The sequence below is a fragment of the Trichomycterus rosablanca genome, chromosome 4, assembly GCF_030014385.1.
Source record: "Trichomycterus rosablanca isolate fTriRos1 chromosome 4, fTriRos1.hap1, whole genome shotgun sequence".
NCBI classification, from domain to species: Eukaryota; Metazoa; Chordata; class Actinopteri; order Siluriformes; family Trichomycteridae; genus Trichomycterus; species Trichomycterus rosablanca.
Genome location: NC_085991.1, coordinates 44,061,682 through 44,078,445, shown reverse-complemented (window position 1 = coordinate 44,078,445; position 16,764 = coordinate 44,061,682). Strand labels below are relative to the sequence as shown.

General features: G+C 39.3%; 1 protein-coding gene across 1 annotated transcript in view; it reads left to right on the top strand.

The window, feature by feature from the left end:
• The window catches only part of prkd4 (protein kinase D4), a 33,557-nt gene extending 25,055 nt beyond the window's left edge, over positions 1-8,502 (top strand). The window contains exons 10-18 of the mRNA XM_062993379.1: positions 872-949; positions 1,060-1,273; positions 2,939-3,046; positions 3,132-3,238; positions 3,893-4,054; positions 5,943-6,041; positions 6,926-7,193; positions 7,964-8,049; positions 8,251-8,502. Coding sequence (XP_062849449.1) covers positions 872-949; positions 1,060-1,273; positions 2,939-3,046; positions 3,132-3,238; positions 3,893-4,054; positions 5,943-6,041; positions 6,926-7,193; positions 7,964-8,049; positions 8,251-8,430 — 1,302 coding nt within the window. The 3' untranslated portion in view covers positions 8,431-8,502. The remainder of the gene's footprint in view (positions 1-871; positions 950-1,059; positions 1,274-2,938; positions 3,047-3,131; positions 3,239-3,892; positions 4,055-5,942; positions 6,042-6,925; positions 7,194-7,963; positions 8,050-8,250) is intronic.
• Positions 8,503-16,764: the final 8,262 nt, after the last annotated feature.

Genomic DNA, 16,764 nt, shown 5'->3' with positions numbered 1-16,764 from the left:
TTAGAGACCTTGCATTTTGCTTAGGGCACAATCATGCTGGAACAGAAGGCAGTTGTAGCCTAGTGGTTAAGGTACTGGACTAGTAATCTGAAGGTTGCCAGTTCAAACCCCACCACTGCCTGGTTGCCACTGTTGGGCCCTTGAGCAAGGCCCTTAACCCTAAATTGCTTAGACTGTACACTGTAAGTCGCTTTATAAGTCTGCTAAATGTAAAACATTTAAACTGTTTTTAAATGTAAATGTAAAACAGAAAGATGATCCCACAAAGTTGGAAGCACCTGTTTGGTGTAGCTGAAACACCTAAACTCAAGAAATAGTAGGGGTGTCCATATACATTTGGCCACAAAGTGTATTTTTGTCAGTGTATAAGTAAAAATGAATATTATATGGTGAAAAGTATGTGCTCCCTTCCTAATTTTTTTGTTGGTATATTGTGGTTGTCGGTATTGTTTTTAAAAGCCCTTTACCTATGAACTTACTACGTGTGAGTTATTTCATTAATAAAGGGTGGGTAGCACTGTCATCTCACAGCAAGAAGGTCCTGGGTTCAGGTCCCAGGTGAAGCGGTCTGGGTCCTTTCTGTGTAGAATTTGCATGTTCTCCTCGCATCTGTGTGGGTTTCCTCCTGGAGCTCCAGTTTCCTCCCACAGTCCATAGACACGCAGTCAGGTTAATCGAAGATTCAAAATTGACCGTGACTGTGTTTGACATTAAAGACTTGAACTGATGAATCTGATGAAACCGGTACTTAGCTGTTCTGGTATGAATGTAACCAAAGTGTGTAAAACATGATGCTTAAAAGAAAATAAAAAAGTAAATACATTTTACACTTTAAATTTAAACAATGACAATAAACGTTTTTATTTTGCAGAGAAAACGTCACTACTGGATTCTAGATGGTAAAAGCATCACACTGTGCCAAAATGAGACCAGCAACAAATACTACAAGGTGGTCCATAACTCTCTTTAAACCTAACATACTCCCATCTGATTATTTTTATTTACCACATAAGGTTTTATAAGAATAAAATAAAAACTTTTCTTTTGTATGCTGTACAGGAGCTGCCCCTGTCTGAAGTGCTGCAGGTTCGAGTTCCGGCTCAGATGACAGCACCTGTACAACCGGATGACAGTGGGTGCTCGTTTGAGCTGGTGACGAGTTCTCTGATCTATTGTGTGTTTGCGGGTACAGAAGGACCGGCCTGGGAATCAGCCATCAGACTTGCTCTGATGCCCCTACAGAGCAGCACTCACAGCACAACAGAGCAAACAGGTTAAATGCACATCTAATACATATGCACCGCTAATAAAAAAGTAAAGAGGGTCATATGACTATAGTTAGTAGTAGGGCAGCTTTTATCTATCTATCTATAGCTTTTATCTATTTGGATCCAATTTTAACAGCAAATGACCCAGCAGTCAGGAAATACAACACAATCTGACACTTGACAGATCAAGAATAAAAGAATTGCAAAAGATTTTCAAATGTATCTCTACAAACAATGATCAGAAGTGTCCAGACTATGGTCTTCTCTGTGGTTCTTTATTGATGTGAAAGTTGGACAATAAAAAGTGGGACAGGAGGAATGTGGATGATTTTGAACTGGTGTTCACGAGTTTGAATCTCAGCTCCAATATCAGTCAGCCAGGTGTCTACACAGACAGGATTGGCTGTGCCTGAGGGTGGGTGATTGCAGCCTCTGCTGGCTTGTGGATGCTGCCTGCACAGAGATGGTGAATAACAGAGAGTAGTGTGTGACTCTCATACCCCTTTTCTACCAAAAAAACCAAGGTTCTTGAACCGGTTCTGTTCAGGTTTCTTAGAACTTTGGTGTTTTGTAGAAATCCGACGTGCGTTTCCACCAGTTTTTTAGAACCAAGCAGCGTCATCATCGGTGGGCGTTACTTAACCAAAGTAAGAGTAGTAATATCATGGCGGAGTGTGTAGATTATGTGTGAGCATTTGTGCTGCTGTTACAGATGTTCGTTTTTATGCAAAAAGCATCGATCAGCAGCTGTTGGTGATAAAAAGACGTGACGTGTTTGTCGCAGTTGTTGTTTTTTTTAGTTTATTGACGTGAAAAGCGTTTTGTGCTTCGCTTTCACCGCGACTCTCGGCGCAAATAGCCTATTTGCTTAGCGCTCGACTTGAGCGGTGAAACATCACTAAAGTTCCTTAACACGAACATTAATCTGTGTGAAATAACCATTAAATCCAGTCTAAAATACCACATGCATCTGTGTTTAACTGGATTTACACGTGTGGTGTTTATGCAGCTCGGGGAGTTGAAAAAGCTTCACACTTTACTTTTTCACGTTAAGCGGTGTTCGTTCTGTCCGGGTCACTTTTACCACATCATATCACACAATTCACCTTTTTAAAGGCAATTTGAAAATATCATTGGCAAACTGGCTCAAAATGTAATCAGGTGAACTTTAAAAGATAAAAATGCAGCATTAAGCTCCATACGAGACACCAGCTGACGCCATTGTTGCTGTCGCTATGCTGTACAACATGACACGCCCACAGGTGAGGTCACGGTTCGGGCTGAAAAACCAAGTATTCTGTGGTGCCAGATTGGCCCGCTAGTTCGCTGTCTGGAACCTCTTTTTTTCTGTGGAAACACGTGGAACCGGTTCAAAATCAAGTTCGGGAACCGGAACGGGCTCCGTTCCGCGTCGGTGGAAAAGGGGTAATATTCAGTAGGCAATGTTGGTCCCTGTGTAAACCTGCCATGTGCAGGTAAAAAGAAGCAGTTCACAACAGCACACATGTCAGAGGGGACCTGTGTTATGTTTGTATAATCACATATTGAAGTATGTTTGTTGTGTGTGATTTTTCTAGATGACAAAATCATTGATGAAGAAACTCCGGTAAGTACCTATATCAGCCTCTAGCTGTAGAAAGATAAATAAACACAGCAAGGGTATACAACAGTGGTCCCTGATGTCTCTCTAATGTCCGTCATTCAGGATGTTAGTTTGCTGTATCAGATTTTCTCTGATGAAGTGTTGGGATCAGGACAGTTTGGAGTGGTGTATGGAGGTAAATATGACCCCACCGGAGCAAACATGCTTCTATATTAGCCATTGATGGTTTGGGAATTCACAACTGCTGTGTTTTTGTGAAGGCACACACAGGCAGACGGGCTGGCCGGTGGCTATCAAGGTGATAGATAAGAATCGCTTCCCCACCTCACAGGAAAGACAAAGCAAGAACGAGGTGGCCATACTGCAGGTTTGTGGGATACATTTTAATTTTAAAAATAATAATAACACAATAATGACAGTAGAATTAGTGTAGTATTAGTATTAGATTATTAGAATAGAGTATTAGAATAGAATTACTTCTATGTGATCTTTTCAGCTGTAATAACAGCCACTCTTCTGAAGGCCTCTCACTAAACTTTGAAAAATATCTGTGGATATTTGTATCTATTCAGTTAAACTAGTATTTGTATGGCTGGGCACTTATGTTGGTCAAGAAAGCCTTAGTTGATGTGCCAGTTCATTCCAGAGCTGTTTAGTAGGGCTGAGGTCAGGGCTCTGTACAGGCCACTGGAGTTTCTTTAAACCAGCTTTTCTTCATGTCTATATAAACTCTGCTTTGTGCACAGGGCACAGCCATGCTGGAACGAGAAATGGCCTTCCCTAAACTGTTGCTGCAAAGTTAGAGGCATAAATTTACCTTACTGTAATTGATTTATTACACCTTTATGGCTGAAACCTATAAATTCAAAAATGATAATGGCTGTCCCAATACTTTATTAATTGGCCCCTTCCTCTCAACATAGTGTGTATAATAATAATAATAATTATAATAATAATAATAATAATAATAGAAATAATAATAATAGAAATAATAATAATAATTTTATATCTATTTTTCCAGAATCTGTCCCATCCTGGAGTCATTGTACTTGAAGGCATGTTTGAAACAGTTGAGCGCACGTTTGTCATCATGGAAAAGCTTCACAGTGACATGCTAGAAATGATTCTTTCTCATGAGAATGGGCGACTGCCTGAGCGCACCTCACGCTTCCTGGTTATGCAGGTAACTGTGAAAACTCATACATCATTCCTCACTGCTGTAATCAGTATAAACTCCATACTGCACACTGCACTCAGTATATACTGTATATATATATATATATATATATATATCAGTGGCGATTTCTCTAAGACTGCAAGGGAAGCTCAGCTTCCCCTAAAATGTCAAAAATTAAATGGTGAATTATGTACAGTTGTGTTAACATTTCATTGACTACAAATGCGTTAGAACACGTTCATCTTGAAGACGAGTTCGTTCAGAATCAGCTACTTATCACAAATCGACTCGATTTTGTTAACTTAACTCATACATTCCCGGAGCGTCAATGCATTTACCCGCAGAAGCTGAGCGTCTCTTTGCTTCTATGGGGCTGCATGGGCCCGGACGCTGAGCGTCTCTGGGGGTGAATGGGGCTGTGGGCGGGTCTGGACGCTGAGCTTCTGCAAGATGATTGGAGGATCAGTCGAAAGGCTGAATCCCGTTTTGATTGACAGCTGTCGCTGGGAGCTTCAGTATCATCGCGGATTTTGCGAGTGAAGTCGGAAGACAAACTGCATCCCATTTCATGCCATTTTCTTGACAACTAACAAAGAGGAGAATTTATACATTTATATATAAATAAATTGACAAATTTTATGATGTAAGCCGACAATGAGCTTCCCCTCTTTGAAAGACCAGCAGCCGCCACTGATATAATATATACAGTATATATATATATACCGATCTCGCATAACATTATGACCACCTCCTTGTTTCTACACTCACTGTCCATTTTATCAGCTCCACTTACCATATAGAAGCACTTTGTAGTTCTACAATTACTGACTGTAGTCCATCTGTTTCTCTACATACCTTTTTAGCCACTTTTACCCTGTTCTTCAATGGTAAGAACCCCCACAGGACTGACATGGTGGTGGTGTGTTAGTGTGTGTTGTGCTGGCATGAGTGGATAAGACACAGCAGCACTGCTGGAGTTTTTAAACACCACACTGTCACTTCTGAACTGACAATAGTCCAAGAACCAAAAATATCCAGGCAACAGCACCCCGTGGGCAGCGTCCTGTGACCACTGATGAAGGTCTAGAAGATGACCAACTCAAACAGCAGCAATAGATGAGCGATCATCTCTGACTTTACATTTACAAGGTGGACTAACTAGGTAGGAGTGTCTAATAGAGTGGACAGTGAGTACAAAGTGCTTCTATATGGTAAGTGGAGCTTATAAAATGGACAGTGTGTGTAGAAACAAGGAGGTGGTTTTAATGTTATGACTGATCGGTGTATATTTAACCCAAGTGATTTTCCCAGATCAGCTGTGAGTGTCATTATTAAAAAGTGAAGCATTTAGGAACCACAGCAACTCTGTCACAAAGTGGTAGACCAACATAAATACAAACCTCTACTGTTGAACCAAGTATTGTGTACTGATGTGCATCATATCCATTAATCTGTGGTAAATCATTTATATTTAATGATCTTAATTTATTTATTTTGGTTTTTTTTTATTGATTTCAGTGCTTTGCATGAAATGTAAAAAACAGCAATAATTAATTATGTATGTATGATAATTATGTTATGTATGATTGGTGTATATGGTTGCATACTGCAATATTTGGTTAGAGTAGTATGTCATATGGATATCTTTCGTGTACTGTAAAAACATTTTGGTCAGATACTGCATATGGCATACTGATTTGGGGCCCCATCAGTATGCGAGTAGTATGTAGTGGGCATGACCACTAATGAACCCTTCAGTTCATCTTTAAGCTAAACCACACATCTGTCACAGATGCTGTACATTAGAGTTATTCGGAATGACACCGCTCATATTACAGTTTTAATCAGCTCTTTGTATATTATTGTGAATAATGGCTGTTTGTTGTTTGTGTAGATTCTGGAGGCTCTACGCTACCTGCACATGAAGCATGTTGCTCACTGTGACCTCAAACCTGAGAATGTGCTGCTGTCCTCTCCAGATCCTTTCCCTCAGGTTAGTCTGATAAGGGTGAAGCAGTTACTGAAGTTAAATGAATGGTCATTGAGGTCATGTCAAAATCTTGTTTCACAAGTGTGCTTGGGTGATGTAGCTGGCTAATACACTTACCCACCATTGAAAAGAGTCGGAGTCTCAACAGTGCTACTGGCAGAACGCTTAACATGCACAACTGGTGTCTGAGGAAGAGAAACTTCAGAGGGGGGCAACTGCTCATCTGCAGCTTTATTGTAGCAGTTAAATAGAGAATAAAAAAATTGGGAGACACGGGACAATTGCAGTTGTGTTTCATCTTCTTACTGTTGTTTTGTTATGTTCAGAAGATAAGAGAAATGAATTTACATTTATTTCACATCATCAAAACCAAGTGCCAACATTGTAGTGCAACATGTACTGTTGGTGCCACACAGCATCAATGACTCAAGTTGTGTAGAGAATATCATATAATACTTGTGTCAACATTGTCTTTTACCTTCCAATAACATTCCAGCTGGTGAATTTGCTGCTTTCAATTGCTTCTAGGTAGGTGGGTGTGTACAAGGTAGGTGGCAACCTGGCAGATGTGGGTTGCTTGTACCAGCAACCTTCTGATTGCTACTGTACTTTTTTCCTCTAATGGACTGAAATACGTTTAGAGAGTGTATTTCTGCCCTGAACCCAGTTCTTCTGGAATAGACCCACAGTGGCCTTGAGCAGGATAAATTAGGTACTGTGGATAAATGAATGAATTACAGTGAAAGTAGAAAAAGGGATTATCTAATTGGTGCAATCTACAGAACACATACAGCATTTTAGGTCAATATGTTTGAAGTGATTTAGATTGCCAATTTCTGGTCAAAAGGAGTTTATGAATGTATAACCGCAGTGTTTTGTTGTCATAGGTGAAGCTCTGTGACTTTGGGTTTGCACGGATTATTGGTGAGAAGTCTTTCCGGCTCTCTGTGGTGGGCACACCAGCATATCTGGCTCCTGAGGTGATCAACAGCAACGGCTACAACCGTTCACTGGACATGTGGGCAGTGGGGGTGATCCTGTATGTGAGCCTGAGCGGGACGTTCCCCTTTAATGAGGATGAGGACATTCACCAGCAGATCACCAACGCTGCATTCATGTATCCTCGCCATCCTTGGGCACTCATCTCTCTGGAGGGTAAAACTTTTATCCCGATAATGAAAGTAAAAACACGACAATATGTAACTAAAAGACAATGAAATATCAGAATACATGTAATCAAAATATACAGTGAGTGCACAGCAAGGGATTTTGGGAATCTGTTTGTTTGTTTGTTTATTAGGATTTTAACGTCATGTTTTACACGTTTGGTTACATTAATGACAGGAACGGTAGTTACTCACTACAGAAGGTTCATTAGTTCACAAAGTTATATCAAACATAGTCCTGGACAATTTTGAATCTCCAATTTACCTCACTTGCATGTCTTTGGACTGTGAGAGGAAACCGGAGCACCCGGAGTAAACCCACGCAGACACAGAAAGGACCCAGACTGCCCCACCTAGGGATCGAACCCAGGACCTTCTTGCTGTGAGGCGACAGTGCTACCCACTTAGCCACCGTGCCACCCGGGAATCTGTGTAACCTGCTTAACGTTACTAGACCAATATGTACATATATATATATATATGAGAAATGGAAGCCCAAAAATTGTTTAGCACTGGGGCCCATGAGCTCCTAGTTATGCTACTGGATAACACCTACCAGTAGTGAAAAGAGACCTGGTGTGAAGGCATTTGCAAGTGGATGCATACTATAACAGTGGACAGCACTCCAAGCTTTGACCTTTGCTAAAGACCAAGTTGATATATTTTGTTAAAATAGATTTTGTTTATTACGCTAATATAAAGTTAGTTATTTATACCGGTGATTAATTCCATTTTTCCTGTGTTTTCTGTGTTTCTTAGCGGTGAGTCTGATTAATAACCTGCTGCAGGTGGTTGTACGACGCAGGTTCAGTGTTGGGAAAGCTATGGGACACCCCTGGCTCCAGGTAATACTGAGCTAAATCCCAATAATTCAGAAGTGCTTACAGTAAAACTGAACAGAGTGAATCTATAGCTCTTCATCATAGCCATGAGGAAAAAGGAAAAAGCCTTGCATGATTAAACTGCATTTTTTCATGAGATGTATTGTTTGTATAAAACTTGTTGGAATGTGGATGTAAACTCACCTCCTGTTCTCTTCTGTACAGAACTTCCAGCTGTGGTGTGACCTGCGCATGTTCGAACAGCGACTGGGTCACCGGTACCTCACTCACGAATCTGATGATGAGCGCTGGAGACACCATGCCCAGGAGAAAAACCTCACTCTTCCACCTCATCTAACCTCCGCAGTCACACTAACTCACTCAGTTTCTCATGCATTGAAGTGACTCACTCATTTAGCCTGTACAGTTCAGATAGTGCTTTAAACTGTAAACTATTAAATGTACAAAATCCAAAGCTCTGATCTATTATTTGTACATTTTTACACACTTGATTTTAATAAAGCAGTACAAACATGCAGTCAGTGGTTTAATGTAAAGTAATAATACTTTGTTACAGTACATAAGTATTTTTTTTTTTGCATTTTTTTTCCAATTTTCCTCTCAATCTAGTTGTATCCAATTACCCGATTGCATCACGCTTCCTCTCTACTGATGTTGATCTCAACTTCAGATTGAGGAGAGCGAGACTGACACATCAATAGGTAAACATTGTAACACAGAAGATGTTGTTACTGCTGCAGACGGAGTTTTTGCATGTCACACCACAAAGCATCAAAACAGCAACAGATCAATGGACTGCATGTCTGCCTTGTTAAAAAGTCTTTCCCTGATTCTAAAACAGCATAAACATTTACAAATGCACATACTTAGATAAAGGTTATTGTCAATGCCGTCATAGTGCCGCATTCTGTCAAAATAGCTCTATTTTATTTATTATTATTATTGTTTAGGGCTAAACGCTGAATTTAAAGATTATTTGACCATATGCATTTATTAGTTGTCTTGTTAAAAATGCATTTGTCAAATATTTAAACCCTTACCTTATACACTAGAAATGTTTTCATATATCGGAGTAAAAGTTTTTTCATATCGGATGAAGTGTCTCTGATGTTTACCCAAAGATACGGAAATATCGGCATTTCAGAACAGAACTCCCCCTCCAACCACAAGAAATACACTGATGTAAGTTAAGAATGATTAACAAAATAAAGCCGCAGCATCACAGTTTTTTATTTCTAATAATTAGCATCTTTAAGTGAAGAAATCTAGCTAACATTTTTAATTACATTTCAATCACAGATATAACGTTCCACTAAATTGTATTGGAATTAATTCCGTGCAAAACTCTTAAAGACATGTCCATAATGTTTTAAAAACTCACCTGCCTACAAATATTTCTTCAGGTAAATTCTGTATTACACCGGCAGAGGAAAGATTCATGGTAGTCTGGAAAATGCACATCTTTGTTGAACTGTCTTGAGTTTTGCTTTATATTAATTCTGCCCAAATTCAGTGGTTATAGGCTATTGGGATATATCTATGACTTGAATGTACATCCCAAATCAAAAAAGATGGGACAGTATAAAGAATGCAAAACAAAAAAGACAGTGTTTCCTACATTTACTTTGACTCTTATTTCATTGCAGATATGAACCCAAGTTCAACTGTTATTATACATATATAATAATTCTGTTATTATTCTCACTTCAACACCTCAAGTGTTGATTGCAGATTGAATACTGGAACTGTGTTAGTGAGCTTCATCTTTATAGATGTTGGGCTCCTCTCATACCAGGATTCTCACTTCAACACCTTAAGTGTGTAATTACAGAATAAATACTGGGATTAAGTGTGTTGAGCTTCATCTTCATAGATTTTGGGCTCCTCTTATACCAGGATTCTTACTGTAACACTCCAAGCAGAGCATTATTAGTTACATCAGCACCAGCGTATCCTTGACGTGTACCCACTTAGAATTGTTCCAACCTGTGGAACTTCTGTAGATCTGGAGGGTTCATTTATTTTTTTACTAGAGAGCAGAACAGAACTGAAGACATAATGAAGACACGATGAAGACATAATGAAGACAAGATGAAGACATAATGGTATTGCAATGGAGATGATGATCTAGCTAAGGATGTTAATATAATATTATTCTCTGCATTATTCCATCAAATAAAGTTTCTGTTGGACAAGCATTGATGTAGACGTTGTGTTTGTGATGAGATTTTACACACAGCAGCATTTTGTCTCACTGTAGAATCAAATATGAATCAAATCATGAGGAGCTTTTTATTGATCAGATAATTAATATAGCAGAACTTTAACAGTGGATAAGAAACAACATTCACAACATTAATAATTCACATTAATACTGATAATCATTTTCTTTTATTCTCTTTTATTTTCTCATTTTCCCTTTTGTTTTTTTTTATTTTCTTTATGAATACATGTTAATACATGATTATATGTTTATTATTTTTAAACACAAAGAAAATTCAATGATTTTATTAATAAATTGTATTTAAATTAGGGCTGTCGAAGTTAACGCGATAATAACGCATTAACGCAATCTCAATTTAACGCGATTAAAAAAAATAGTGCCGTTAACGCAAATTCTAGTTCATGTTGAGACTTGACTGGTAGAACCAACGTTTTAATGTCGGACTTGCCACCGTTGTTCATTTGCGGTTTGTTAAAATAATATAACTGAGCGTCGTAGGGATGCACTTGCATAATAAAGAAATAAATACACGCTATATTCACAAGTTGTCGGGAGCAAAACACTTTATTAACTTAATCTGTTACGGCACAGAATACCGGAGTCAAGCACGCTAGTCCATGAACTATGGAAGCCCCAAAAGGGTCAAAACACACTCACTTCGTGTAGAAACGTCCACTTTTCACATTTCACTTAAAAATCCTTGTTTTCTATAACATTTACACAGATTTTATTTAATGCGATTAATCGCGATTAACTATATGAAATTCTGAGATTAATCGCGATTAAAAAATTTAATCGTTTGACAGCCCTAATTTAAATGTATTATACACTATATAACATCAGGAACCAACTGAATAACTCAGTAACACTGGGTGGATGAAGTAGCTTATATGCGAATGATAAATTAATAACATAAATTTTAAATGAACATTTTAATTTTTATTACAACCACTCTCTCCTGGTCAGGGACATGACAGGACATCATCTCAGTTCTGGTGGGCCAGCATAACAGACCGCTGCGCCACCCGAGCGACTTGATAAATAAATCATAATTAAAATATAATGTGTTTATTTTCAACTTGTGTGTTTAAAGTATTTATTCATTTTTATTCACTCATTTATTTTCAATAACCACCTCATCCAGGTCAGAGTTCCAATGAAATATGTCTTAGTCAGAGGACCAGTCAGTCCATCATGGGGCAAATCATACTCTTTTACTCACTCATTTACTCACTCACTCAGAGCTTTATGCCCTGACTATAGTCTAGGTTCCACTGTCATTTTGGTCTCTTTGAGATGAGCTCGGGCCCAAAGAACACGGCGGTTTTTGTACAAAACTGAAAAACAGAAAAAATAATTGAGAGACACAAGTTCATCCATTAAATGGTCATTTAAAAATGACATTAAACATTAAAATCATTATGAATTATTCTATGTTTTCAAATATGTACATGCAAATGCTCTTACTGTAAATTAATCGATAAATCGAGTTTTGGGTGACAAATGATCAATAGCCAAGTCCTCAAGTCTAACAAAGTTTATTTAGAAAAGGTTTGGTTCTCCTCAGGCCTCACCAGCTGGTATCTGTACTTCTGCTTTCAGAGAACAATCAATGCAAGTCAGAGAGACACAGACCCCGTGCGCAGGGTTCAACGTGCTTTTATAATTTTTGCCCACACCTTCTGAGTTCTTTGTTCTCATGGTCTGTTCAAACCAGTCCTAATTAATTCTTTCAGATGTTACTTTATCAGCGCCATTGACCTTGTCCGAGGCACCGGACCGGCCTTATCGGTATAAGGTATTTAGGGAGTTCTTCTATGGAGCTGTGTGCTACCAATTATCTGTTCACTCCCTTCCTGTAGCTACTCACCTCGACCTCGCACCAACACAATCGTAACTCAGTTTTATTATGCTATAACCTACACATTGCTAATTGATGGGGTGTCCAATTTTTATTTTTCTAACAATCCCCCTTAGAATGCAAAACATTGCATTCTTCTCCCAAAGCAGAAGTCAGATCTCAAACTTACACAATTAAAAGCATGCGTGGACCCTCAGATACCTGATAGAGCAGAGTTTAACGTCCTTTAGAGACGGGAAACACCTATATGTGATAATCATATGTAATTAAACTAAAATACTCCAAATCCTTATTATGTCATTATGATGTCATCAAATTGATTATACGTAACCACACAAAATAAAATGAAATGCAAAGGTGTTCCATGTTTTTGATGATGATATCTTTTTATTAACAGGGTGTCTGGTTCAGTATGAGAAACCACAGCCTCAGTCAGCAATGACCTCCCCCTTAGGTCACTACTTACTTTGTGCCTTTCCCAAGGGCACAGTCTCCCTAATGGCAAAGTGAGACAAAGCAGGCATTCTGGCAATCTTCCCAGAAACTGCTTTAAGCTATCGCATTCCCCAGACCAACCTTCCTCCCTGAACCATCATCAAACATACAGAACCTACTGTATACGAAGATATATTTGTAACTTGTGCTAAAAGCAAATGTACCTATGTGTGTAGTATTTACCCATTACTTTATTCATGTGCTATCAAGTGTTCCTCTAAATATTTGTGTATTGTTGTAATGCAAGCTAAGTAGAAAATACATAGTAAATTCAAAAGACAATCTTCTATTCTTGCTTCGCATGTTTCTGGATGTCATCCAACTTCAAGGTGTTCCTGTGAATAAATCACACACTTCCCAAAGCAAAGAAATCAACATACTCATCCTTATTTTGATCACCCAGGTCCTCATGAGCCTTAGGGTTAAGCCCTGTCGACATGAGCAGTACTGTCTCATCAGTTTTAACAGGAGAGGCCCCCTTTTGGATCACAGCGCTGATAAATTTTACTATCAGAGCTCTGATGCAAGGCACGCAGCAACACCCGCACACGACCACCACTGCCAAACTTACACACACAGCCATGGCCAATTGCGTGACCAGACCTTTCCAAGACCCAAACATTTTTTCTAGCCATTTAGCAAAGGGATTGTCTATACCTGAATTTTCTTTCCATTCTCTGGACAAGGCTTTCAAACCTTCAAGGGCTCTGGAGACAGTACCGTCTGGGGCTGTATTGTTGGGGATGAAAGTACAACAGGTTGCTCCAACCATGTGACAGACACCTCCTTTATCTGCCAATAACATATCTAGGGCCATTCTATTCTGGATAGTCATTAGTGAGGTTTTATCCAATTGGTCCCTAAGTCCCTCTACTGCCTGAACAGTAAAGTTCACAAATCGTTGCTGGTTGTAATAGAGATAGTTAATCCAATCCACATTTTTATTAATAGTTGACCACCAGAACAAGATGCTTTCAAAACCAGCTGCAACTTGATCTCTGGCTTTGAACTCATCAGGAACTCCTCTGGGAACGCCGATCCCATCTATCCAAACAGTTTTATCAAATGATCCTCCAGGTTTCACTTCTCTGGTCTGCCTGTGACTTCTCATAACACCAGCTGGATCCTCCACTCCGTCGTGTCTGAAGATCCTGAAAGGCATTATTAAAGAAACAAGAGCACATTCTCCTGTCCACTCACCGGACAGTCTCCTTCTTATCTTCAAATCACCACATAGCCACAGCAAATCAGCTCTGTTTGTCGATTGATCGTAAAAGGTAGTATTTTTGAGACTGATGTTTTCAGTCTTGCTGCACCACCCTTTGGGGAACTGCCCTCTATTGATTTGCCCAGATACAGTGGAGTGGAAACATGTATAATTACCCTTGTATGCTACAATATTCGCAGGTAATGGTTGGTTAGAAATGGGAAACCCTTTTTCCAATTCTCGGCAGACTGTGGTGTTCTCTATAGCCCTAGGTGTACTAAATAACGATGCCAAACATGTTAAGTTTTCTCCTGACATGGGATGTGTAGCTAATTTGGGATTAGCTGCAGCACAGACAAAACAATTGTTAACCCCCAGACCCTCTGATGTGTATCTTACCCATTCCAGCCACATGTTTTTGTCGGTGAATCCCGTTTCGACGGCCAGCTGGTCTCTCCATGTCATGTTCTGGGTCTGAAGTATTATCACTGCCTGTCCTCCATCAGAAACAATCGGGGCTGGTACACCTAAATTGTCAGTTTTGCTTGTAGTCTTAGGTTTCAGACATAGTCTCCCTAATGGATCATTACCTGATATGTCCGCACCCACCGTGATACAACATAGATCTGTGTTTTTCCACCCATAATCAGCTAATACTGGAACAGACAACAAGACTTGGTCCCCCCTTAGTGTCATGTTAAAGTATGGAAACACCCTCCAGTTCAGATTTTTCCTGTTCTTTCCCATAACTGCATGTATGTCAAACAGGATCGTGGTTGACTCATTGTAATTTATCTCTACTGTTACACCTGGCTGAAATGGTGCTGCAACTGCCCTTTTTTGTCTTTTTAGCCCTGTCTGTGTGTCATTGGCATTAGTAAAATTCTGAATCCTGTCTTTACCTTCCTTGTCCTCTCCTCTAATGACCTCTAACCACCCATCATCAAACTGTTTCTTTCTAATTTCTTCCCCCTTTCCACAGAGAATCAATATGAAACCCACAAATGTTATGGATAGCAGCATCATTACAATCGTGGTAATACACCAAGTTCTACAGCCCAACCTTCTCATGGCTTGACCAACCGGATCTGTAGGTGGGTTAAACGGCATCTTACTGAAAGTACCTGAACTAAGTTTAATGGAAAACTGTAACTTGGGTCCTTGTTTGGCTCAAATAAGATTTGAGAATTGGTTTCACTACTTTCCACTCCAACTGATCCAATTCACACCCTAATTTTGGAATCCCCAGAGTGGGCACGTTAAGTGCCAGCAGCAGCTCCGCCAAATGTGCTACTGCTGAGATAAAATCCCTAAGCTTAGGCTTGTCAGTAGACCACCTCTTGGTTACCAGATTAAACACAGTCACCCCCTTTCCTGTGTGTACTGCACACTTACCAACCTGAACCGGATTCAGACCTTCCACTCCTAGTTGGCTTCTTATCTGCTTTGCCACTCCAGCTCCAAGAGTCAGGTCTGCACCTACACAATGAGCAATATACTCACCTCCTTCTGTAATGCTTTGTTGACAAATGGAGTACCATTGTCATTGCCAATTCTTTCAGGGATCCCCTACCTTTTGGATTATGTCAGTTATAAGTGCCTTTGCTACCGCACTTGGAATCCTGTTTTTAATGTCCTAACCTCAGTTGGGAATGCTTCAATCCATTTGGAAAACATATCAATGAAATCAATCTGGAGATGCTGACATGGTCTATCAGCCAGTGGTTGGGCACTTTAAGGAGTTTTAATACCCCTACTAACGTTATTTGTTTTGCAAATCATGCAGCGTTCACAAATGTTTTGGGAGTAATTAGTTAAGCCCTTAGTGTACCAATGTCTTGAGATACTACATGCATCCCTCCTTTTTGACACACGGTCTCGACCATGTGTCAAATTATCATAATCTACAAGCAATTTATGGGAAGACACGGCTTACCAGTTGGACCATACCAAACCTCATCCTTTTGTTACACCCAGCTCGCTTCAACTCGGCCTTTTCTTTTGGCTTGGCGAAGGACTTCATGCCTGTCAGGTCAGCTCCATGACCCTGGAGTAATACTGACGTCATACACCCTCCTTTTTCATTCACTGTCTGAGTGAATGGTCTGTTTGGATCCGGGATTCGCAGTGTTGGTGTTATCTGCAGAGCTCTTTTCGATGTTTCAAAGGCCTTGTTCGATTTGATGTTCCAACTAAGTGCACTGTGGGCCTGTAGGCCCTTCCCATCAGCAATTTCACTTAAGGGAGCCTCGAGGACTTCATACTTAGAGATGATAGTTCTGCAATAAAATCACATACCTAAGAAAAACATTAGTTGCTTTTTTGTGATTGACATGGATTTATTATTATTTTTATTTATTAATTTTTTATTTTATTTTATTTATTTATTATTTTTTTTTTTTTGCGAATGGCTTCTATTCTGCCATTTTCTAATCTTTTACCTTCGACAGAGATCAGTTAACCTAAAAATTTAACTTCATGTTTTACTAATTGTAATTTTGAAAGGCTGTTTTTTATCTTTGTTAGGTGACAATAGTTTCACTGTGTCATTTTCACATTGCTCATTCACGGGAGCTGCCAACAAACATTTAGAAAAAAAAAAAAAAGCAGCACTTTGGTTTTAACAGGTTTTAGCAGAGTTGTGTTCTTTGACTGTTGTTTTCCTAAACTTGAGAAATGAAATGTTCACTATAGAAGCACTTCTGTAAGTCGCTCTGGATAAGAGCGTCTGCTAAATGCTGAAAATGTAAAATGTAATTCATTCACTGTTGACCTTTTGGACGTAACCACTCATGTCCTTTGTACACAATTGTACACAACTCAACTGTCCTCTCCTCATGAGAGACATAGATCAACTTAATACAGAAATCAGACATTTCACTTATTCTCAATCACCAAAGTATCCACAATGTCTGTTCAACCATCACACAA